We start from the raw sequence: 25,051 nt of genomic DNA on the forward strand, positions 1-25,051 counted from the left end.
AACCAGCTTTGTCTCAGGCCTTCTCTAGCTGAGTGGCCACCCCTTCCTTTTTAAGCTGCAAAAAAGCCTCTCATTTGTTAGGCAGATCTTTCCAAGTCCATCACCTGAGTATTAACTGTTCTAGAAGTGCCTTTCAAATGCGATGGTTTCCCTTTAAGTAGGATGAAGATGTTGAGGTGCAGTAATCCTTGCCTTAGGTTTGTGTTCAATTGTTTTTGGAATGTGCACAGATTTATTTATGAAGAAAAAACCAAATCATTGTGAATGCATTTCATGTTTTGTTTTGATACTTTATACTTTTTAAAAAATGGTATTACTTTGAAGAGCATTACATGTAAATTCCAAATAGGAAAGCTTTCAAATCAAGTACACATGCATCTGACTTCTGAGTAGAGAGATCAGACGGATGATAATTTTTCTTTCAGACGAAGGAGGAAAAAAGGAGGAGTAATTAAAGTAACAAAAATGAAGTCCTGTAATCATAACCTTAAAAGAATAAATCAATAAAACACAAACATAAGTAATGAGAGAATAAATTAGCATGTAAATCACCGAGGGCTGACAGGAGTGAAAACATAAGCCTTTTATTAAATAACCCCCAGGATGGGGTATGGAGGAGCCCTTCAAGGGGCGATTAGCAGTATTGGACACCAAAGCACGAGTGGTCGTGGCCGACTCATGACAGAAAGGAAGGAATTATGCCCAACTTGTGGTGTTACGTTCCTGTAGCTGGTCCCTCCAAACTGACAACATTTCCTTAGATCCTTCCCGTAACATTTTTTACATCACTGAGCTTTATTCATTCTCATGTGCTTTGGAAAGAACGCTTCCACCAGCAGGGGAGTTGATGTGCCGGGAGCTGGGAGTACTCTCAGTGGGCCCAGCACCGCAGGGTCCTGCTCCACCTCTCCCTGACCGTCTGCGAGCTGGGCAGGGTCATCTGCACCCAGAAACAGAGCCGTGGGAAGTTCGGAGCTGGTGGCCTGCACTACTCCCAGTCCTGCAGGCACATGCTGTTAGAAGGCTATTAAGCTTTGCCCTCCTCTTTCCTACATCAGGCAAGCTGTACTCAACTATGGGAGGATAAATTTCTCTGTTCCTTCCCTCTCCCACCACTTTTTATTTGCTCCCATAATTTTCTGGTATATTAACTCCAAGCTTAATCATTTTATATTGCTTGTTTGTTTGTTTTTTTATTATTTTTACTATGAAAATTACATTTTTATTTCTACCTGCTCAGCACTGATGTATTTCATTCTTTTCCCTTCTGCTTCCCTTAGCTTGGTCACTGTGTAAGTACCCTCCATGCTTTACCTTAATCGTTAAATCAATAAGCAGCTTGCTTTGCCCGTCCCATATTGGTACCTCATAGCTTTGAACACACTTGGCATTTTTAATTGTTGAAGGGTTGTTCATTTTCTGAATAAGAACTTGTATTTGTAGTCTCAGAAGTATGTCATAAAGGAGATGTGGCAGAGGGGTTTTTTTTCAGTATCACAGTCCACTTCGATGAATAGCCCTTCACTTAATCTCTGCCTTTTTATATCTCTCTATATAAATTTAATACAGTTGCAACAAATTTTGATCCTAAAAGTCAAGTTGTTGTCATCACCCTCAGATTAGATGGCTATCACCATTTGTGCACATCAAATGTTTGTGTATTTGAGATTTTTAATGTAGAGTTATCGGTACAAGATTGAAAGCTGCTCCTGAAAACTTGTTCACTTCAACCCTCAAAGTATATATAGCTTAAGCATTTGGATTCTATTGTATCATCTCAGTGTATAGAACTTTTACCAACAACCAATCCGAGACAGCATATAATCTGCCAGTTCCATAGATTCTGCAATAATAGATGTGACACTGTGTAAAATGGTTGTCTTGCGGTGGGTCACGCTGAGAGAGCAGCACAGAGCAAAACTGAATGATTTTGGCATTCATACAGCAAATGCTACAAATGTCCTTAAAAAATAAAGTTGAGTTAAAATTGCACGGCTCCTGGCCCAAATACAGACTTTAATGTGACCACTTCTTGAGAGGATAGGGTGAAGGATAGGTAAGCTTTGTTTTCTGCAGAAGAGGAAAGGTGCCTTACGTTCTGTATCTATTCCAGGTGTGACTTACAATTTAGATGTTGTCTTTGACCACCACTATTCTTTAAATGCTCAGACCGAGTTGTTGAGCTGCTTGTTAACCAATCACATATCTCAAGCTTTCTAAAAGTGCCAAATCAAGTCTTTATTGAAAAATACTTCTGAAGACATTTGTGATTCCTTAATTATAGTATGGATAAAAGAGACTATTCACAGAAATACCAGCAGTTTGGTGCAGGATATTTAGCCAAGGAAGTTGACTAAGGAAAATATTACTCATTTTTTTGTGCACAGGAGGTGAAAAGGCTATTTCATGTTTGAAAAATCTTTCTGGTTTTTTGAAGCAAGGAAAGTGAAAATGGAAAATGCAAAAATATAATTTTTGTAGAGCTTTTCTCCTCTTTTGCTTAAGTCTTTTTCTGGGGGATGTTCATAAAGTGAAATGCACTTTCTATAGTTTGTGTAGCTGCAAAAAGTAAGAAAATGCTTTTTCTGCTTTGAAAAAAATATGTTGCATTGTTCATTTCAGTAGAATTAGTAAATAAGTGTGTAAGTTTTAGTAATTTTGATTCTTAATGTTGATGTTTCACCCTAGGCCTTTTCATTGTTGGTTTTTTTTTTTTTCCATTAAATCCTCACATTTCTTTTATATTAATTTAACATTTCAGGTTAATAATGTCATAATGGATACTTTCCAACCAGGCATTTTTGTTATTGTTGCTGGTTTTCTCTTTTATGCCTATTTTAAAATTAAGAATAAGGTAAATTACTCATTTCTTTTGTTTATGGTCTTTTGTGGCCATTTTACAGTTGGAATTGGATTATTTACATTTTTGGTGACAGGGAAGCCTAATGCAATTTTTTTTTTTTTTTTTAAATTTTTTACCTTTGATCTGGGCACCCTAGCATTGTGCTAAGAGCTGACTCTTAAGCCTTGACTCTAGTGGAATTCAAGCGAGACAGTGTTGCACGCTTATAGGTTGCACTAAGTTTGTTGTTTTTTTTTTTTCTTCCTCACTGGATGTTGGAAATGTCCTGGCCCATTCACGTAGAGAACCCACACGAAAGTCCTGTAGTCACTGCCTGACACAAGTGCTGAAGGATTCGTTGTGTCTGCACCATTTCCCTGATTTAACTGCTGAACAGTAGGAGAGAGAGTCTCCTTTTTCATTTATATGCAAATAGTGAGAGCGAAGGATGAGAGTAGTAGGAATGTGTGCATAGGCTGTCGTGTTAATGTCTAACTTCTTCTGTTGCTGCTGTTTTCACCGCTGTTAGTGCCTCCTGTATTCACAAAGCTTCTACCACTGTTTTCTGTGTGATCTTGAAACCATAACTAGTTTGCAAAAATGGTTGATGTTTTGTCTCTAGTTAAGATCAGGAGGTGCACAAGTCTTGGAAGGATGCATAGCAGAAATACACAATATCACCAGCCTAGATATTTCAGACAATGGTAAGTACACAGAACAGGAATGGAGGGTCATGTGAGTCCCAAATCTGAGAAGTGCTTTTTCTTTCAGCTCACAGTGTAATCAAGGATATTGACTCTTCCTTTAAGGTTATTGGCCATATTGGTTATGGAAATGTCTCACAACGAGAACTCTTATTGCTATGAAGTATGTAAGAAATGTTTATAGACTAACTGTACTCTCAGAAGTTTGGTGTTTGAGATAAATGTAACACAGCAGAATAAATTGATGGCAGCAAGTCGTCATATTAGATCTAGAGGAAAGTGGGTTTAAGTACAAAAGGATGAGAAGCTAAATAAAAAATGAAAGTATAGTGAAAGAGGAAAGGGAAAGACCAGATAGAGAATGAAGCTGCGGTCGTGGTACTGAAGAAGCAAGAGAGAGAAATTTGGAGTAAACGGTCAATCAGCTTCAGGTCAGTGAAGACCTGTTTGAGTCTTTGGAGAAGTCTTGGATTATTCCTGCTTTGGAGGCTCTGTGCATCTTAGCTGGGAATGCCAGCTGACTTCTCATTGTGCAAACTCAAATTGTAGATGTATGGAATGGAAGAATTCACCTGCTGTGTTTGCCCCTTTGACAGCCAAAAATGCGGAAATATTTCGAAAAGAGATTCCCAGTCCAGTTGAATGGCCAAGAAATGGATGGATTGGCAAGTGGAAACCTTTGGGAGCTACTGACTCATCCCAATTCTGTAAACAGATTGATTGTTATAAATAAACATATTTGACATCTAAATTATCCTGTCGATCTGGGTCCTAAGTCACTGTGATCTAACTAGTGGACTCTTCAAATACACCACTGGTTTTGTGAATACAATACTACAGCAAGTTATTTTTCTTACTTGGGAGTAGAACAAAATTTGATTTGTTTTTCAGGTTATTTTATTCATAGCCTGTTATCTTAGCATTTTTGCACTTGAAGGCTTTGAGACCTTGTTGGTACACAGCTCTACTAAGACTAAATAGCAGTTAGCTGGTCTCAAAGTACTCAAAGGAACTTTAAACTCTGCCTGACAATGGGAGGAACTGCCCTGAGGTGGTTGGACTACAGATAAAGGACTGCAAGGGACCGAAGGCTCCTGTGTTTGAGAGGTGCCTTGAATGGCTGAATAGCATGAAGATTTAAAGGGCTCACTTTAGAGAAAGCATTTATTCTTGTAGAAAAACAGAGGCAAAAAAGAGGAAAAAGATTTAAAAATAGAAGAATGGAAATTTTTTTAGAGCTCTGGGTAATTTGTACGTTCATATAGTTACTTGAATGAATATAGCATTAATAATTGGACCCTGTCTGGGTCTTTTGTGAATATGTTTTAATTCATAATGTAATCTGATTCTTTACAGGCCTAGAATCTGACCTCTCAACCCTTGTAGTCTGGCTTAGTAAAAACCGATCGATAAGACACTTGGCATTAGGCAAAAACTTTAACAACATGAAATCCAAGTAAGGCTTTTCTTTCTTTTAAATAACAAGAGAATGGATGAGGAGAAGCTGCTGATTTCATCGTCTTCCTAACTTTTCTTCCCTCAGAAATCTCACTCCAGTACTTGATAATTTAGTTCAGATGATTCAAGACGAGGATTCAGTGAGTATCTTTCTGCCTGCTATCGTCATGTGTATTTGTACCCTCACAGCCTATTTCTGATAATTTTCTTCACTGTGTTAATTTGCTGCATAAGATTTGATCATGATCCTGCACAGACACATCCAACATTTTGATTTCTGTTTTTTCAAATAGTAATTTGGATTATGTCTAGCATGTAGGTAAATGTATCTTAGGATAGTCTTAGTATCTGTGCTTGTTGAAAAATATTCATTCTAAATAGTTGGATCTGCATAATGTAGTTGCTTTAGGTGTAAATTGTACAGCCCTGTAGGCACAAGTTTTCGGAACTTTTGTGTCCTGATAGGAGATTACAATGGTAATGTTCTCTGCATGGTGATACTTCTTCAATAACAGAATTTTTATTTTTAATTAATAAAATGCACTATTTCCTGATATCTGTTCTTGCGTATTAGCATTTTTTTTGCTTGACGAAATGCAAAGTCACTGCAGTGATCTCCCAGAACTCTTTTCTCCTTCAAAAGATGCAAATAAACTGTTTACTATGCTGTTCTTTACTTCTCCTAGTACATTAATCACAGAAGCAATTTCATAAAACCCTTTCAGCGTGCCTTGCTGGGATCCTTGCCCACTTTCTTCATTTCCACCCTCTCTCCTGATTTTGAAAGACTTTTGTGGTTGGGTTTGTGTTCTTGCCTTACTTGGCATCCTAGTTTTGGCTACAAGGGAATCTTAAGATGCTCTGTTACTCTCATGCTTGTCAATCTTTATTCATCTATTCTTACTCCTTTCTTTCTCCTTCATTCCCCATAGAAGTAACAAGCAAGCTCTGCTTTCCTCATTCTCCAGAAATAGATGACTGTAGACTTCAGTTGTCTAAACACCTGCTATTCCTGTTGTCTTTGTCTCACCTCCAAGTTCATGGTCTCCACACTAACTGCTTTCGTATTTTCTCATCCCATCTGTGTCTGTACCCTGCCATTCAGTACAGCAGTTTTTACCAGGGTTTCCAATGTCTCCTTCTGTACAAGGTTATTAGACCCATATTCTGTGTTCATCTTTTCTTACTGCTTAGTTGTATTTGAAGTGATTTATTAAACTAGTTCTCTCTCCTCCCAGTGTCCTCTTAATTGGGATTAGTGGTACTGGTTTTTTTTTTTCTTGCTTCTTTGCCTACCTCTGCACCTTATTCTTTAAAACATGGGCTGTCAGTGTGACACAGTGAAGTGCTGCATATGGATACCAGAGCTGATTCTAATTGAATGAGCACCTGTAATGAAAGCTGTAAGTCCTTGTTTGCACAAGTCAGATGGAGCATCGTGCTAACTGTATTGGTAGATTTCTGTATGACTCCTTGTACCTAACTAGCCTTTTCATTTTGTGGTGTGTGACCACCTCCTTCTACTGTGTCTCTAAAGGGAATAGTGCAGGGCTATCTTCCCCTTCTCTCCTTTTCCTGTTGATACCATGCTGAGGGGTGGTATCATTTCATCAGACAGCACCTGCTTCTTCTCTTTGGACTTGTCTCTGTCCTGCCCTGTATCTCATACTTAATCTTTCACAGCTGTCCTGAAGACTGTTATGTCAAACCAGATTAATCACAAGCAAAGGTAATTTAGTATGTTTTTTCTCAATTTCCTTCATCCTTTTGCTCTGTTGCAGGTGAACATTTCTTTCCACTCAGACCATATCCTAAAACACCTCTTCAGCACACTCTGTGCATCCTTTCAGTATCCAAACCATCTTCTCAAACATACCATTGTGGGTTTTTTTCTATTTATATGTCTATCCTGCTCATATTATCTGTTCACAAGGATAAAAATTGCAACTTTCACCTTACTGTCTCTATGAAGTGTTACAACCTTTGTTTATCTTTCCTGGCTTCTGTTTTTGAAGCTTCCAGGACAGAGAAAATGTAGCTGCTAAATTTTGGATGTATCATTCTCATAGCTCTCCCTCCCTTGCATCATCAGCTTCAACTTCTTGTGCTCCTTTTCTTTTCAGCCCATTGGCAATGTCAGCCATCGTCCACTTTCTGTCTTTGCCACAATCCAATGGTCAGATGTGCTCCTGTAGTTCTTACTCCCTGTGTCTTTCCTTAGCTAAGTTATAGAACATTCTCACTCTGTAGTGTCACCCTGTTTTCAGTGTTACAATGAAATAATTCAACAAAAAGTTATTTTATTTAGGTACTTAAAATAACTGTCCTTCATGCCATGCATTAACCTTTGGGATATAGCATATGACCCTGTTGGTGTTAACCTGTCTCTTCTCTCCCCACATTCTTCAGTGAAAGAATCTTGTTTGTTTCTGTTTCATCAGGTGCTAAAATTAGTCTGAAGTATCTCCTAGCAGCTAAAAAGTTGAGGACGTAGAGTCTGTAGCACCATGGGAAAAGCATGTGTTGCAGGTAGCTGGGTGGTCCTCACTCTACCTTGAGATAGTACAATGCTTAGACAATTATTTTAAGTTTCCAGTTATTTTGGTTTGGTTTTGAATCCTAAATGGGGTGGTCCTTGTTCTGCCATTACTGCGCACTTACTGCCATGGGACATGAAAAAGTAAGGGTAGAATTGGCGAGACCAGGGTATGATGTTGCCCAGAGCATACTGCTTGATCAGTATTGCCTGCAGGCTGGTACAGCTTGGGTACTGTGCATTATCTGCATGGAAAGCTGAAGCAAGAGTCGTTATTCTAAAATAGTCATCTCCCAAATGCTTCTTCATGTATTTATTCACACTTTAAATAGATCTGTTGCTGTGTTAATATGAGTCATGAGTAAAATTATGTAAACAATCAATAGCTTGCTTTTATGACTGTAAAAATACAGATAGATGCAAATATAATTCTACGCAATTTAAAAGCAGTAATGTAAACAGCAAAATTTCCCAGGTGTTTAATATAGACAAGAATGTAATATTTAGACTTGCTTTTTGGTTTTGTTTTGGTTTGTTTTTTTCTCCTTTTGCTGTACTGTGCAGGCTATAATAATGTGTTCTTATTAGTATTGCAGGAAGTGTCTGAACCTTTATGCTCACTGTGCCATTTCTTTTCTTTTTGCAAAAACAAATGTTACACAGCAGGTCAAGTGTACTATTACTCAGAGTGGTAGTCAGTCCTGCATAGGTGCAGAGAGTGACTACAGCGCTGAATATCTGTAGTTCTTAGTTCAGTGTTTCTTGCAGAATTGGCCTTTTGGGTTTTTTTTACAGCATTTTTGTTTGTAGGAGAACAAGTTTAGCTGGATTTAATTCTTAAATGTTTTCCAGCAGGAGTATGACAAAATCAATGAATGCAATCATACAATTTCTAATCCTTTACTTTAAGAATTCTTCTTCCTTGGTAAGATGGTGTTAAGACATCTTCATGTATTGGCAAAGTGTCTGTTTTCTGTAGCAGGGACACTAAAGTGCTTGTCAGACTTCTGTTTTCTCAATCTCCAGCTAAAACTATTAAGTTGTTAAAAAGAGTAAGTATTTGTATGCAATGTAGAGTATTGCCCCTGCTTGGGGGGGATTTGGTTTTGGTGGGTTTTTTGTTTGTTGTGGCTTGGTTGCTTTTTTAAAATGTAGTGGTCAGATAACTTAATGAATATTTATCAGCCTGTACATTTAATCCTACAGAGTTACATTCTGATTATGGTTTGCATTCAGGGCACAAAGTGAATCCAGAGGTTTTTGCTTCTTGCTCATTGAGTAAATGATAAGGATAGCTGTGCAACAAAACTAGCAGTTCCTCCACTTCAAAGATACTGCTAACATAGCAGGTGCTTTAATACGCTATATGCATATTTCTTATGTGGTAGTAGTAATGATGTATAGGTGCCAATCCTTGCAGAACACAGTGCAGAAGCATTTTCAGTCATGCACTGTTTTGTCGGAGTATTGGAATGCGAGAGGTGAGGAATCCTTTCCTGGGAGGATATTTGAGGTTTAGAAAAATTGGTATGTGGGAGGGAGCACTTCCAGCTAAGTTACTTGAATGACTCTTTCTCAAGTGATACATGAGAAGCAGAAGAACCTTCACTTTCACAAGCTTATTGGTGATTTCTGTCAGAGTGCCGTGTGATGCTGCTTTTCTGTGAATCTGTTGCAGGAGGTCTTCTCAAACTTGTGCCAAGAGCTCTAAATGCCATTCTAATGCGATGCTAATATTCTTTAGGGTACATAATATAAGAAAATGGGGAAACACAGACAGATTAAGGGCATTAACATAGTAATTTAATAACTTCCATTTAAAATAAAACCAGCATGTGGCTTGTGTTACTGTTAGACTTTTCAATTATAAACATGCTGTGCCTTCAAATTTTTATGCATTTCCTCATTTATAAGTGCATTTCTTATTGTTGCAAGCTTTTTGGTTATCACTGTAATCCAGTGGTGTCTGGAGGCTAGACTCCCAATGTATAGCAGGTACCATGCAAGCATCTTGGATCCTTGAAGGTGTGCGCAGTTCAGCTGGCTTATTTATATTAATGTAAACTTTAGGCATTTAATGTAGGTGCTATGATTCATCCTTATAAGATGTTGATTTTTCCAATACTGGCAATTTGGAGATTTTAGGCCCCTAAAATTTATCCTCCAATACATGCCTAAAGTGGCTGTTTAATGACAATACACTCTTCTGTACGAACTCTCACTTGAGCAAGGGATCAAGTGAGATCTTTACATCAGCAAAGACAAATTTCAATTTTAGCAGCTGTAATACCTCTGCAAGGCATGGTGATGGATAGACTCTAGTTCTTGAGCTCCTGCCATTGAGAGTTGGGACACTGACAATAGAGGGAATACAGGCATTTTAAAAGATGTTTTCTTAAGACTTGGAGTGTGACTTGCAGGAGCCAAATAAAGTAGTTTGAGCTTAACGTAGTACACATTAAAAAAAAAAAGTTACATAAAGATATTGCAATCACAGGTGTTAGAACACCACTGTGAATAATATCCATGGACTTACTCATTTTAATAGATACTCTTCTTACTTTTTAAATTTCAGACCTGCTACAGTTTTCTGTCCCTTTCCTGCCAGGTGTTCATGCCCTTACTTGAAGATGTGCAAAATCACTCCTAAAGTTGATCAATAATAAAACAGTTTAAATCAATTGTTTTTGTTTTAACAATGTCTCAGATCCTAATTTGCCCTTGGATAAAGCTCTCATTCTGAGGCAGAGGACTGCTAGATATTTTTATTTCTCACTGACAGGGAAGTATGCTGGTTAAGCAAAACCCACTGGACACTAGAGGTTGTCTTGCGAAGCTGGTTGTTGTCATCTTGCCTCTTTTCAGGTTCCCGCTGTATTCTGTACTTAATAGGACACAGGAAACTGGAGGCACTGTCACTTAAAAATGTTTTTTTTTTTTTCCCCAGGGTGTTGCAACTTAATCTGTGTGTGTATGTGTTTGACACCTGTGCTCTAAGTTGTTGACTCCCAATTTATCATGTGTTGTAGGATCTGCAGCAAACACAGAAATAACTCTTTGATGCTTACTGCTGTCTCCAAGAGTTTGAGGAACTTGTAACTTCTTTTGGTTGATGTTTGAGGAAGGAGTGCATTATCAGTTACTGTTATCAGTGCCTTTTCTGTGCTCCACAGCCTCTGCAGTCATTGTCCCTCGCAGATTCCAAGCTGAAGACTGAGGTCACTATCATTATTAATGCCTTGGGCAGCAATACTTCTCTTACAAAAGTGGATATTAGTGGAAATGCCATGGGAGATATGGGAGCAAAGATGCTGGCAAAAGCGCTACAGATAAACACCAAGCTGAGGTAAGAGAAACTTATTTGTAGTAGAAGAAAGAATGGCTTAATAATACTGAAGTTGTTGGTTTATTCTCAAGCTGTTTCTCTTCAGAACCCTTCTAAGTACAGCCACTTTTTTGTGTCTCCATTTGGAAAGATTCTCATCCCTTTACTCTGAAAAAACCCAAACAAACAAGAGAAGCAAATTGTCTCTGCAAAAACTTTTCCAAAACTGGAGAAAATTACATTTTCTAAATTTAAACAGAAAGATCTCTTGTTGGAACAAGGGAGCTCTAAATTTCCTAGAATCATAGAAGAAAAATTACGTTGATACAGAGCTCTGGATGTCATCTAATCCAATGTCCTTCTTGAAGCAGGGATGACTTTAAAGATACATGAGGTTGCTTAGGGCCTTGTCATGGCAAGTTTTGAAGATCTCCAAGTATGGGATTCCACAGTGTCTCTGGGAACCCTGTTCCAGTGCTTAGCCACTCTCTTCTGTTCTGCTCTCCCTTTTCTACTGGAGGCCTTTCCAGCAGAGAAGATTGTGGTACTTGGGTGGGAAACTAAAGTAAATTGTTCTTTGTCTTCTGGAGTATCAGTTAGTAGGAGAACTAACAGCATGTGGAATTCAGAATGGGTAGCAGCATGGACCATCCATCCTTCCCCTCTTCCCTGCCTATAGTGCTGATGGGCCTTGGCATCTCTTCCCTGCAACTTCACCTGCCCAACACTTTCACTGCTTTTTAGCACATGTCTGGCACTGATGGCTTGAGAGTATCACTTTTTTTCTCTCCAGCATGTGATTAGTAAACAGTAAAACCTTCAATCAGCATTAATCTGGATGGGGACCTCTAAATATGTCACCATCATCCGGAAAGCTGATCTTCACTCCTCCTTTTGTCAGACTTTGCAAATGAACCTTCCTCAGTGTATTGTCTGTGTGAAGAGACCACTTTGAGCTTGGTCTCCAAGCATTTGTTCTCCGGAGGATAAGAAATTTCCTGGAACAGTCCTGGCTATTTTGTTCAGAAGCAGGGATCCTGGTCTTTGCATTGCTATACCCAAACTGAATATTGAAAATGTCAAGAAAACACTGGAGAGGTGACCTAGGTTTATTGAATGCATTAACCTGAAATGACCACAGTACCTGAAGAAATAAAGCCTTGGCTGCTTTCAGGATGACAAACTGAAATGTTCCACAGTGCACAGAATGTCACCACAGTCTGTGGTGTCATTACAAACTGAATAATGCAATGGTAACTGGCTCTGCTGAAAATGTTTATAAAATCACATCCGGGTAGAAATATAAACACACTTTCCAGTGACAAAAATATCCAAAATTTGACCCTAAGCATATCTGATCTTTGCAAAATGGGTGTAGAATATCTTCTTCTCTTCGTTACTTCCATCTTTCCGTCTAAAAACCGAAGGGATAATTCTGCAACAGCAGAAGGGTGTCAATACCTGTGAAACCCTGCCATCTATATTTTTTTTCTTTTTTTCCCCTTTAACACCAGAAATCTTTGTTTGGTTTTTTGTGCCTTTTTATTTTTTTTAAGAACAGCTACAGCCAGTGCTCATGCACAAGCAAGATTTATCCGCTTGACTGTCTCTTCTGACTACTAATGAGATCTTTGAACATGTGTTCACAAATTGCCAGGCAGTCTGCTTGAGTGGTCTAAATTGGGGGAGGAGGGGAAAGGCTTGATCACTCTTACCATTATTGTGTATTCAAAAGAGCTGCAATTTATTCACCTAACCTAATGGCTTATACTGGCAGCTAGTTATGGTGCCTGTGGAATTAGAATCATAGGAACTGTGTGATGAGCTAGTACAGGACTGAACATACAGTAGCCTGCAAATTTTTACCACCAATCAGCATGATTTTTTAAAATATCTTTTTCTGTAACTGTAGCCATATAGCCTATGTAGAGCAGAGATTGATCACTTACTGCAATTTTCTTGTTTTTCAGTGTGGGCTTGCAAAGCAGACATTTGAACTTTATTTTTGATGCTATTCCTGGAAAAAGCTGGATTTTTATCTCCAAGTCTTCTATTAACTGTATTTCAGAAAAGTTATATTTTTATGTTAATGATGAATATAGTACAGAGTCCTTGTTAAAGGAAGGGAAACTGAATTTTGTAGTTTCTTTGTTCCTAACTTCTATTATTTCAAGGTTTTAGCATATAACTATATAACTAGAGACAGGTTTTTAAAATGTTGCATTCCACAATACAGTTTTGAACACACAGCACTGTGTTATTTCAATATGCAAAGTTTCAATATAGATTTATTTGTTAGTTCTTCTTTAACTTTTTCTTTCTTTCTTTCTTCTCCCCCACTACCTCTCAGAACTGTAATATGGGACAAGAATAACATCACTGCACAGGGCTTCCAGGACATAGCTGTGGCACTGGAAAAGTAAGTTCTCAAGCAACTGAATGACTGATGAAGAGGCCAAAGACTTAGATCCTGAATGATTGAGCAGCTGCAGTTCTCACCGCAGTCAATACGATTTGAAGATGCTGAGTGGCTCTCAATTTTAAGCATCAGGGTGCTTAATGTAAAGGAAAATGTATGACTTCACATCCTTCAAAAGGATGGGAAAAGGCTCTGTGGCTCTTTCATCCATACTCTGCTATCAGCATTAAGGCCATTGAGTTCTGCTGTTAGCATTAGAATTCTGAATTTGAGAGTATTTTCCCTTTTCCTCATTCTCTTGTGTTGATAGCATGCAGAAATTCTATTCTAGTCAGTGAATGAAGCTGTATATAATAACAGAAAATTACTGAAGCATGCCTTTGTGGTTTGACTTTTTTATCTTTCCCCCAGCAAGTTGAAACTAATAGTGATGATCTCAGGAACTGCAGTTGTTGATCATAATCACTGTGGTCTGAGTCATTTTGCTTCCCTGAGCTTACTCACAGTTGCAGCCATTACCAATGATAGAAGCTAAATGACTTTCATCTCTTTACATCTCCATCACATTTCTTTGTATGTTATTATTACTTTTCTTAAGAGGGAGAAATTACAGGTTTAAATTAAGCAGCAGTTGCAGTTGTTTCACGTCATTAAATCCCTCAGAGAGGAACAAAGGCTCTCTTTAGAAGGTGAAGGTAATGTACAATTGGTAGTTTCTAGACAAGAAGTCTTGCAAAACTGTATAACTACTTAGGGGAGCATCGTAACCTCAGAGGGGTCATGAGGCTAGAGTTTATAAAGTTACTTGTTTTATGAAACTGTTGTAGTTTATATACTTGGTTTCAAAATGAATTCAGTTGCACTGATGGGGGAAATTATATAAATGATGTATAATTAAGCAAATCATCTTGCAGTGATTCCATTGATACTAGTGAATAATAATTTGTGAAGGTTATTTGTCAGCTTGCAGACATTTCTCTTTCAGAGAGCAATAGCATGTGCATTTACGAGAAAGTCTGGTAGAGAAGAAAATATGCTGCTTTTCTGGTTAGCATCAACTTTTCTTTTTTGCTCTGAAGTGCTTGTATAAGTCAATAGAAAGGAGGGAGAAATCCTAAGGCAAAAGCAAATCCTCTAAGCAGATAAAAAGGAGATGCTACAGATAATTCTGTGACATTGCACTTTGTTGAGGTGACATCTCATTTATTTAGCTTGGAAGCTGAAGTCATTTTATGTCTCCTAACATTTAAAAATTGTTAAAACCATTGATAATATCACAAACTAAGCTACAAGCAACAAAGGTTTAAACTTGCAAGAGATGGACTGTCAATATTGGCTGAAAACAATTAGCCTTTAAACAATCCATCTCAGAGAAATATAGAGAACATCCTGCACCATGTGTTTCCTAAAAATACATGAAACCATCAATATTCTGTAGGAAAGAATTGTTGCTGAAAATGGAGTGAAATATCCTGAAGATGCTTGGGGGGTATGTGTTTTGTGTGTGGTGTTTTGTTTTTTTCGTAAGAAAAATAGTCATACAGTAAACCACAAAAAAGAAGCAAGCTAGGCTTTCGTAGTGTGATGAGGAGGCTGAGGAGAATTGGGAGGGATTGTAACAGACTTCAGAAAAGCCTGAAGTAATCTGAAGATTGTTTTTTCCCCTCCTCCCAGCTTTTCTTCATCTGCTTAAAGCTGCGTGAAAATGTTGTTCCTGCAAGGGAATTCCGGGAGCTTGGCTGTTGCCCCAAGGGTGTCCCAGCCAGCCAGCATGAGATGCTGAGAGGCTCTTCTGTAGAGTCCGGTACAGGTGTTGGTTCAGGAGAGCATTGAGAGCAGTGGGCATCCTGTTCAGCCTGGCCATTACATGGTATCTCAGTAATTTCGATCTGAAAGTAAGCATGTGCTTGTGTGCTTTGCAGCCTGGAGCCCACTCTGTTGTAGAGCTGTACAGTATTGCCCCATATTCATTTCTGGAAGATTTTCTTTTTTCTGTATGGGCAGATGAAGAAATAGTTCAGGTTCTAAAATCTGATGGGAAATACTGAGATTTGTTAGAGCCATTGCCAGTGACATGAAATTCACATACCTGAGCCTGCAAAACAAATTATTTTACTCCTGTTTTTAAAAAACTAGGCAGTAAAATCATCACTCTGCAGCAGAAAGTGTATGTCATGAGTGATGCAGAAGTTACAAGGGAAATAACGTGATGAAATGTAGGGCTGTTGTCACATGTGCTGTATGTAGAGTGAGAAGACAGGCAGTTTTTGAGACATCCTTTCCAGTCTCTGAGCACCTCTCTGAAATTTAACATCCTTTAAATATAGGTATTTTGCTGAGAGTGTTAATGTGTTATGAAATTACTGGATTATTGAGTTGGTAGAGAAATGTACTCCGTTACAAGAGACAAGTGGAAGGATTTTAGACTTCAAAGGAAACAGAGAAAAATGAAGTGTGAAGATAAATGTTGCTCTGATGATCAAAGTGGAAAAGGGAGCTTTAAATTCCTGATATTTTTTTGCCCCTAAGAGCTGGTTAATTCTTAAATGAAAATAAACTAGCATTCCGATACATTGTTGTTTGTCTGGAAGGAAACCAAATACAGAGCCTTCCTTAGGGCAATGGTCTTCAAAAGTTCTGCTTCTGTGACTGTGTGTCCATGAACTCTCCTTGCCTTTCTTTTCCCCCCCTTTCTCTGTGTGTCTGTGTCTGTGTGTGTGAGGGAAGGTGCACTAAGACTGACTAAATTGAATTTAGCATATCATTACTAGCATGAGAGCTGGCAATTATAGATTTCAATGAATGTGAGGTATGAAATGTCAAACAGCTGCAGAGATCCTTGGAAATCTACCTTTCTTTTTAACTAACTAAATACCCCACCTGCCAAGCAGTAGTCAGGCAATCAGCAAGTTCTGTAATTATTATCTGTCTTTGAGCTTGGTATCTTTGACATTTAAAAATTGTCCCCATGCTGGTGGACAGCCAGTTATTCACTGTTTAGTATTACATGAGGACATCTAACAGCCCTGTAGGGTAGGCACAGTACCTTTGAAGGATAAGACAACTTAGACAAGTTAGATTTCTGGCTGTGATACAGTAGGCAGTTGGACACTGTGGAAGGACAGGGACCTTGCTGACTCCACGTGAGTAACTGCCTGCCACTGACAGCTATATATTGCCATGTTTATGTTGGGGAAGAAACGTAGAAGTCTTGCATTATCATTTAAGGTAAAATGTTGGGTAGTGTCAATGGGGAATCAGTGTCTTTGGCAATTCAGAAGACCACTGTTCTTCAGAGAGTGGCTAAGTAACTGATGGGAGAGGAAGTGAAAGAACCTCAGAGTTTCACAGTAGTTAAGGTGTCTGCTGTTGGAATTAGTGCATTTATGAGGGATGGGTCCAGTGAAGTCAATGGAGTTGACTCAGTTGAAATTGTCAACTTTACAGTGCTCAAAAATAAACAGTTCCAACCATATTTATGTAGCTCTGGACGGAATAGGAACAGACGGTTAGTGGGATGCTTGCAGATAGCCAAAGGAGGAGGAAGAGATATTTGCAGGAAATTAAGGCTAATTGAAAATAGGAAGAATAATTTCTGTTCCAAGTTTTAAGAACTTTCTGCTCTTTTTGTTTTAATTTATTCAAAACTGAAGGTGTGTGGATGTAGCACTGCATGTATCATTTTAGGTTTAACTGTGTCATGCTAAGCCAATTTATTTTCTCAGAGTTTAAATACAATTTTGATTCAAGACCAAAACCTTATCTTTATTCTCATATCGCAGCAGATGGACAAAGCTACAGAATGATTTGCAAACAAATAGGTAAAATTCAGGGAGCAATTGTTTACATAAAGCAATGTGGAGTTGCTACACTTGTTTGTCAGCTTTATTAAAAATTCAGCAAGTGTCTTCAAATTACTGTAAACACAAAAAGTTGTTAAAGAGTAAATTTTCAAAACACAGTCTCTTAGTTGCTATCTATCTGTTACTGAATATTTCCATTTAGACTTAGATCTGATAGAATTGCCAGCAGGGACTGACACTCCCTGTTCTGTTTTGATATAGGAAAAAGTAATCCAACCTTGTGTGCAAAGGTACAGAAGACAGCTAGGCCTTTAATTGACAGCCAGTGGGCATTGGCCACTTAACTGCATTTTTTTGCTTTTCAAAATCTCCACCTCTATCTAGTGTCAAAGAAGAATTAGCAGCAGTTAACTAACTGCCTCCAGTTAGTCCACTTACAAATGTGAAAAATAGATTCTTAGTACCTTCCATGGACAAGCTAGATGCCTCTTATTTCTCCCTTGTAGTTTATTCTTCATAAAGAGATACAGTAACTTTTTTTTGTTAACTTTTAGTATTTAAAAATATTTTATTTTCTTTTTCTCTAGGAATTATACTTTGAGATTCATGCCTATACCGATGAATGATGCTTCCCAAGCACTCAAAACAAACCCTGAGAAAACAGAAGAGGCACTGCAGAAGGTATTGCATATACCACCAACATACAGAAATAAAACCACTAAAAATAAAGTAATAATTTTAAGTGGCTGTGATTTCATGCTTGAGTGAGAATTCTAGGCTAGATTCATTGTTTGTTTGATTTCCATGGACATATATGTGGTAATAGAGTGCTGCAAGAGCATGTAAGGCTTTATATTCCAAAGAATGGTTAGAGTGAGGAGTGATGGAATACAATGGTGTAGTATCAAAAAGTCGTAACTAAATAAGTGCAAGCTAGACCTTGTATTGCTGTATGCGTAACTATGGAAGGGAGAGGTAGAAACTGACATGTTTGCTATGTATGTGCTTGTGCGTATTTCTGTCTGCATAGAATTACTGGTACGCGTGTTTTATTTTGGCATCAAAAGCTCAGCACTGTACAAGACAAAGGATGCTCTTTAGTGTGGAGGAGGATAAAAACATTTACTGCCTATGTTTTATATTGTACAATAAAATTCACACACTGTGTTGCCCTAAATAAGCAACTGCACCAAATGCTCTTTTGGATGAAGAGGTGTTGACAGTATCTGTAGCTGTTCCACTTGCATGAGTTTTAAAACTCAGCTGTGAGTTTTATTATAATAAATCTTGCGAGCTCCAAATAAGCCTCCTACTCAATCAGAAAGCATGCAGTTCACATCTTTTGAATGAGTAGCTTTCCTTCAGCCAAGGTAAGGTCATTAAAACCTTATAAATAGTTCTTACAGATAACTGTGATTAAACAGTAGATGTCTGTGATCCTAAAATTTTTTAGTGAAGAAATTTTCAGTAAAGTGATTCTCATAGGGAGAAGTGCTGGTAGTTAGTGCCTTTTTCTTTGATGCATGAAAGTGATCTAAATTCTGCTTTAAAAAAATCCAAGTCATGGGAGATGGACATATTTCTTACATCTCGTTTAATAGAATTGTAGATAGGGTCATATCTAGAATGATAGATGCATCTCTGAAAAAAATCTGAAGCTTCTGGCCATGGGGATTTAAATTGTATGTGTTAATTAGGCGTTATGTGCAAAGAGCATTCTCTTTTATTCATTTGTTGCTAAAACTGTTTGGCCCTGAGTTTGTTTTAATATGTGTGGTTCAGGCTTTCTTTACACAACACAAAGAAGTTCTCTCCATAAAAAGGTAACAGTCTCTGGAGCAGTGCTGTGAACGCAGCTAAGTCCATGCACACAGGAATGCCTGCCTGCACTGACTGAGCTGTTGTGCCCCGTGCAGGGACAACTGAACTGACTGACATCTCAGGAGAGTCCATAAGCTTCAGCACACCACAGCTTCAGTACCATGAGAGTGCTTCTGGCCCTGGTCCAGCACCAGATGGACATAGTAGCTAACCTCCCAAGCTCCAGTGTCTTTGCAGCATGCTTTATTTACAGTGTGGGCAAACTGGATAAACCCTGCCTTACTGTGGGGCATGGTCAGACTGTTCCAGTTCTTGCTGCTGATGCAGGTTTAGAGGTGACCATCAGTCCTTACTAGTCTCTGCTTCACACAACCTGCTGGCCACTCCACCCATCCTTTATCCCCTCTCTTTCAGAACAGATCCATCATTTTTGATGAACCTTAAACCAGTTTACTAGTAGGGTTTTTTGACTTGACTAAGTTTGATATAGCCATATTAGGGGGTTGCATGAATGTTTGCCAATGTGATTATTAAGCATTGAGACACACAGAATAAGGTTTGCAGATAAGAAACACTTGGGCAGTTTTTCCTTTTAGTCCCCATTTCCGATACGGCAGCAAAATTGAAAGCAAATTACAATGTGGAGAGTCGAATCAGTTTCTTAATCTAGCTTTGTTTTTTAGATAGAAAACTACTTGCTTCGTAATCACGAGACCAGAAAGTACCTACAGGAACAAGCGTACCGGCTGCAGCAAGGCATTGTCACTAGTACCACTCAGCAGGTGAGAACTTGTTCCTTACTGGTACTTCTCAGAGTCTAAAACCTGGGGACAGAACTCGCTCTCATTCTGTCAGAGTAGCTTAAAGCAAGATGTGCCTTGTGGGTGATACTTCATTTCCCAAAACCTAATAATTATCAATGATAATATTTTTGAAAGGGAAAAAAGCTTTTCTGAGAGGGAGGTCTTATGTATAGTAAGTAGTACTGTGTAGAGAAAGACCCAAGCGATTTCTGAGTGATCTACTGTTGGAACCAGGAACAGTTCAATTCATGCATGCTCAGGAGCCTGACTTTTCGGCAGTGTGACAAACATCATCATAAGGCTGGTGTCTGAGTCAGTTCCAGTTGCTGCCTAGCCCTGAGGAACCATGTAAACATGCCCATAGGTACCACCAGAGCAAACAGTCTTAGAGAGTAAGTCATCATCTACCTTAGACCTTCAGAACTATGGGTATCATGGGAAGCTTTACTTAGAGGGAGGGAGCAAAAGAAGGTAGAAATCTTCCATGCTCTTTATATTCTGGCCAGCTGAAAAGGCTTCCTGTCTAACAAGGCCCAAAATATGGCTTGAAGCTGGGAATCTTTTGTGTTTAGTCAACCACTACCAGGTTTCCTAAATGCCACGTGGTGTTCTGTTGGGTTTTGGGTTTGGGTTTACTTTGTTTTTCCCCTTTCTCTTGAGAGGGCTACAAGCATTTTCTGTGGTAGCTTACCATTCTCGCTGTTGTAGTGCATTTCTTGCCAGTACCCCTCAGGGCTGTTTTCAGCTCCAGTACCCCACTGAAGCAAGGTGGTGTAAGTAAAATAAAGCTTGTCAGAGCCTTTGTTTTAAACATACTTCCATGTTTGTTTGCACCAGTTGTGTTCCCATGCAAATGGGAGACTTCAGCAAGCAGGAGAGGAATATCTGTTTTGCTCTTCAGCTAAGTCAATGAAATTTCTCTCTGTTCTCTGCTTTTTTTTTTTTTGTGAATCTTATTTTTTTTGTGGCCTTTTTCTACCTGGGTTATTAAAATTTAATGGGACAGAGTTTTATTACTACAACCTGAAATTATACTCTAACCTCTGGGCAGAGAAAATGGTATGTTGGAGATATGCTGGCACCAAAAACTGCAAGAGCAGCATCACTTTATTTTATTTTAGTAATTTATCTGTTACAATGCCACTTTTTTTTCCCAGGTTAATAATTTCCATCTGATTTAAGTTTTGATCTTTCTATAGCTTGGTGATTTTAGTTGCGCTTTTCTCCTGTTGTGTGTGTGGCTGTTGGTTTCAGTAAATGTAATTTATTGTTGTTTTGAAAGTAGAGTACAGTTACTTATTTCTGTGTTAAATTGTGTACAATAAGGATGGATTTTTAAAAACAGTTTTGAGAGAGAGCTGGAAGGATTATGTTGTTAGTATGGTGGAATTGCATTATTATTCCCAGAGTGTATTTTTTTTTTAGTCCAGATGTCCCAATGAGATTTCCACTGCCTAATAATTAATTAACTTTTGTACTTGTATAAAAAAAAAACCCACCCAAAACCCTTTGAAGAGGAAGAGTCATGTGGAGCAGAAAAGAAGCATGCTGTGAAATTATTTCAGTTCTTGTTGCTAATAATGTAAGATGCCAGAACTCTAGACTTTATACGATGATGACACGTGCACTCAGATGTTGCTTCAAAATGTCAAATAGCCAGTTCTAATGAATGCTGTGTGGGCTGATAAAGACTTTTAACCATTATATCTCCGTGCCCCGTATATCTTAATTAAACCTGACTATATGTCAGGCATTCTTATTCGTTTGTCTTGTAAGGATACAGATACACCATCTGCCCTGTATTTGCAGCATGTTGAATGAATTGTGTTGCAGATGCAGATTAAGTTAAATTTATCCTACTGTGAAAGGTCTGACGAAAACTTCTCCTTTGGTAGTTATAGTTCCCTTGCAACTAGGAATATTTACATTTTGAAGGAATACCCCAGAAGCCTGTGCAATTGCATTTTGCTTAGACAGGAGAAATCTCTGTTGGTGTTTGTTGAATGGGTAGTGGCAGAGCTTTCTTTTACTGTCTGAACTTGTTAACAATTCAGACACCTTTGGAGCTGAGTGATAGATATATAGCTGTTGACAACATTTTCAGTATTAAACTTGCTCAAAAAAACAGAACAACACTTGAACTGGGTAACTTGTTGGTTATTTGCAGCTATCCTGGAGGTAACTGCGGGGAAAATAATCCAAAGCATTTATTTTTTTAATGGTAAAGTTTTATTTATTTTTTCAATGTTTAGGTGTGTCTTTGAGGTATGCTTTCCTTCAGTAGCATTGCTGTACCTCCAAGCTCTGATGATGCATTTCCAGATTGTTATGTTGTCACTACAGATCTCATCATGCTACTGTTGAATTGCTACCTGGACTGAATTCAGTTTGTGTTGACCAACATTGTGATGCTTTATCTTTTCTATTGCTTTTGTTCAAGTAGATGATTGACAGAATATGTGTAAAAGTGCAAGATCATCTCAACTCTTTAAGAAACTGTGGTGTGGATGCTGTACAGGAAGATGTCAAATCTGCAGAACGGCTCATGCGGGATGCTAAGAACTCCAAAACAGTAAGCCTTTCCCAGCGTAGTGGTAATACTGAGAGCAAGTTCAGTGTGTGCTTGCAGCTTTTCTTCCTTCGTGGCGTTAAAATAACAATATGTCACAAAAGAGTATTTTCTTCAGATGATCATCTGTAGGTAGTATTTACAGTGACAAAATAATTCTAATTTATAAAGATGTTGATTTAGCAGAGAGATTTCCTTCTATTTGTCTGGATTTGAAGACAGGTAGTGATGAGCCTACTTTCCAAAGATACTCTTTCTGTCTTACAGCTCTTACCAAATCTGTATCACCTTGGTGGAGCTTCTTGGGCTGGAGCAAATGGTTCACTATCCAATCCAATCCAAGAGACACTTGAATCCATGGCTGGAGAAGTCACAAGGGTTGTGGAAGAGCAACTTAAGGTCTGTGGATAGATGTGTTACCATCTCTCACATGCAGAAATAACTAAAACAGAGATCTTCTGCAGATGTGCCACACTTTTTTTTTTTTTTAAATTCTCAGTATATTTGCATGTAAGCTATCATTTAATTATTTGTTTCTTATAACTTCGTGCCGTATTATCTGGATACTTGCCTGGTTGGAATGAAAAACATTGCTTTAGTGTTTACAGTGGGCAGAAGGAGCATATACTGCTGATTATCTTATCTCCTAGAAGAGGTAGACATCAGTTGCTTCTTAGGCTCTTAATAAAGGCATCTCTCAAGCACCCTAATAAGTTTCACGTCCTGGGGAAAGTACACACTAGCTAAGGTATCCCACTGGACTGAAAGCTGCTTTTCTGTAGACTCCATTGCAGAATATTTTTCCCAGTGACCACATTTGAACCTGGTGCAGAATTTCCGCTTTAACTGTTTGGTTTGGTTAACTTGGATGTATTGAGAGTGCCCTAAGAATTAGTACAGGCAGCTTTACAGGAAATCTTTTTACAAGTTGCCTGCCAAACCTCAGTTCTTGAAATAGATGTCATTGATCTGTAAATATTCTCACTTGTGTGTTCAGGCAGGTTGTGCTCAGAAACTACCTTCAATTATGTTAGATCTTACTGTATAATACGCAAGGAAGAGTCGTCCATACAGCATGTGCAAAGGTATCAGTCCAGGAAGAAGTCAAGGTGGGGAAACTTTAGCAACTGCTGGGATCTGTTTGTAAGTTGATGAATTTAAGAATGTGGTTCTGAGGCAATTCAGATCAACTTAAGTTTATGACTTAGCTACCATGCCTGTGTTTTGCTATATTTAAACTCATCAAAGAATCTGAAAGTGAAGGTTGAACTTTCAGTTGAGACAACATGAAAATGCTTCAGTTGGTGGAAATATAAATGAAGAACAGTAGTAATACTACATTACTAATTACATTTTTGAAATTAAAAAGTTAATGAGGAGGAAAATTGTGCTGAATTTTTAGTATTTTCTTCCCTTTCCCCATTATGTGAAATAAGGGGAAGATTCTTTATCACTTTTTTAATTTCTGCAGACATGAAAGTGATTTTTCCACAAGATGCTTCCCAGTAGAGCTTCTAGGCTATAATTGGGATGGGAATAGTCAGGTCAGGCCTTCCTGCAGGGATCATGCACTTTAAGGCCTGTGCGTTTTGGAGAGTCTTATAGAAGCGGAGGGGGGGAGAAGCCTCTTCAGCATTTGGAATGTTATTTATAGTTCCTGGCATAAGAGTGAATTAATGGGTCTTCCATTTATGCTTTTACACATTTACAGCGAAAGGCACTTTAGCTCAACCATTCTAACTTTTACATTTACTTTTGATTTGTGTGGTGTTAAACTTCAAGTGCCTTACGAGAAACTGTAAAGTCATAATGCTCTTTGTAAATTATAACACTGGTTTTTATTAATCTTACACTCAAGGCTGAAAGGTTTTCCTTTAAGTTCTATGGTGGTGTACTTTGTGTGGAGGAGAAAAGGTTGAACATGGATTAGGATTTTTTTTTTCCCCAGTTGTTTAGGTAGATTCAAAACATCATATGCAGTTTATTATTTGTGAAGATACAAAAGGGAGCTCACATAAGCACAGTTCTTTTTGTAATAGTTGGAAGAAAACCATCCTATGTGCTGTAAGTGGAGCTTTGATTTTTAGCTTCCACAGCAACAAGAGCTGGATTCTAGAAGGAAGTGTTTGGTAGTTGAATAAAGTCAATGCTCTTCAGGCAGATAAGAGATTTTTTTTTTTTTTTTTTTTTTTTGTGCACTTAGAGATCCAAACTCTATTTAACTTCCACATTGCACATTCTCTGAGTATTTTGAGTAAAAATTAGTTTTTAAATTTTCAGGTAAGGTCTTTACCTTCACACAGCATTTCTTCACATAATCCATTTTGAAAGACCATGCTTAGACTGCAGTTACAATTCAACATAGCAAGTCTTCATAACTTTTATATTTGTGATCCATCAGTAAGGTTAATCTTTTTCAAGGCAAACTACACAGTTGCCAATAAATGCCATGGGGAAAAAAATGGGTATATCGGAAAGTTTCATTAGTAATTTACCAGGCTCAGCTGACTCTACCATTGAAGTTCTGCATCTTCCATGTGGGTATGGCCACAGGGGCTTGAAAGGCCCCCATCTTCATTATGATGCCAGAATCTGCCTGGGGACTGAAGGAGGGAGTGTGGGAGGAGTCCTTGCAGGAGGATTCGTTAAAGTGCAGAGACCTTGGGAACCCCGAAACAAGCTCCATATTAGCTACAATGGCAGTTGTCCCTTACACCTGTAAATCAAATGTTACAAAGATCAGACTTCCCCGTACTGTGTGGCTGCTTCAT

General features: G+C 38.3%; 1 protein-coding gene across 2 annotated transcripts in view; it reads left to right on the top strand.

Annotated features, from left to right (window-relative positions):
* CARMIL1 (capping protein regulator and myosin 1 linker 1) overlaps positions 1 to 25,051 on the top strand; it is a gene marked incomplete at its 5' end in the record, with an annotated part of 195,347 nt that overhangs the window by 118,085 nt on the left and 52,211 nt on the right. For both annotated transcript variants that reach the window (XM_082015322.1, XM_082015323.1), the window contains 9 exons: positions 3,465 to 3,546; positions 4,903 to 5,002; positions 5,090 to 5,144; positions 10,714 to 10,886; positions 13,216 to 13,284; positions 17,675 to 17,768; positions 19,592 to 19,690; positions 22,155 to 22,283; positions 22,548 to 22,679. In XM_082015322.1, coding sequence (XP_081871448.1) covers positions 3,465 to 3,546; positions 4,903 to 5,002; positions 5,090 to 5,144; positions 10,714 to 10,886; positions 13,216 to 13,284; positions 17,675 to 17,768; positions 19,592 to 19,690; positions 22,155 to 22,283; positions 22,548 to 22,679 — 933 coding nt within the window. The remainder of the gene's footprint in view (positions 1 to 3,464; positions 3,547 to 4,902; positions 5,003 to 5,089; positions 5,145 to 10,713; positions 10,887 to 13,215; positions 13,285 to 17,674; positions 17,769 to 19,591; positions 19,691 to 22,154; positions 22,284 to 22,547; positions 22,680 to 25,051) is intronic.

Source organism: Phaethon aethereus, assembly GCF_964289735.1.
Source record: "Phaethon aethereus genome assembly, chromosome: 2".
Classification (NCBI taxonomy): Eukaryota; Metazoa; Chordata; class Aves; order Phaethontiformes; family Phaethontidae; genus Phaethon; species Phaethon aethereus.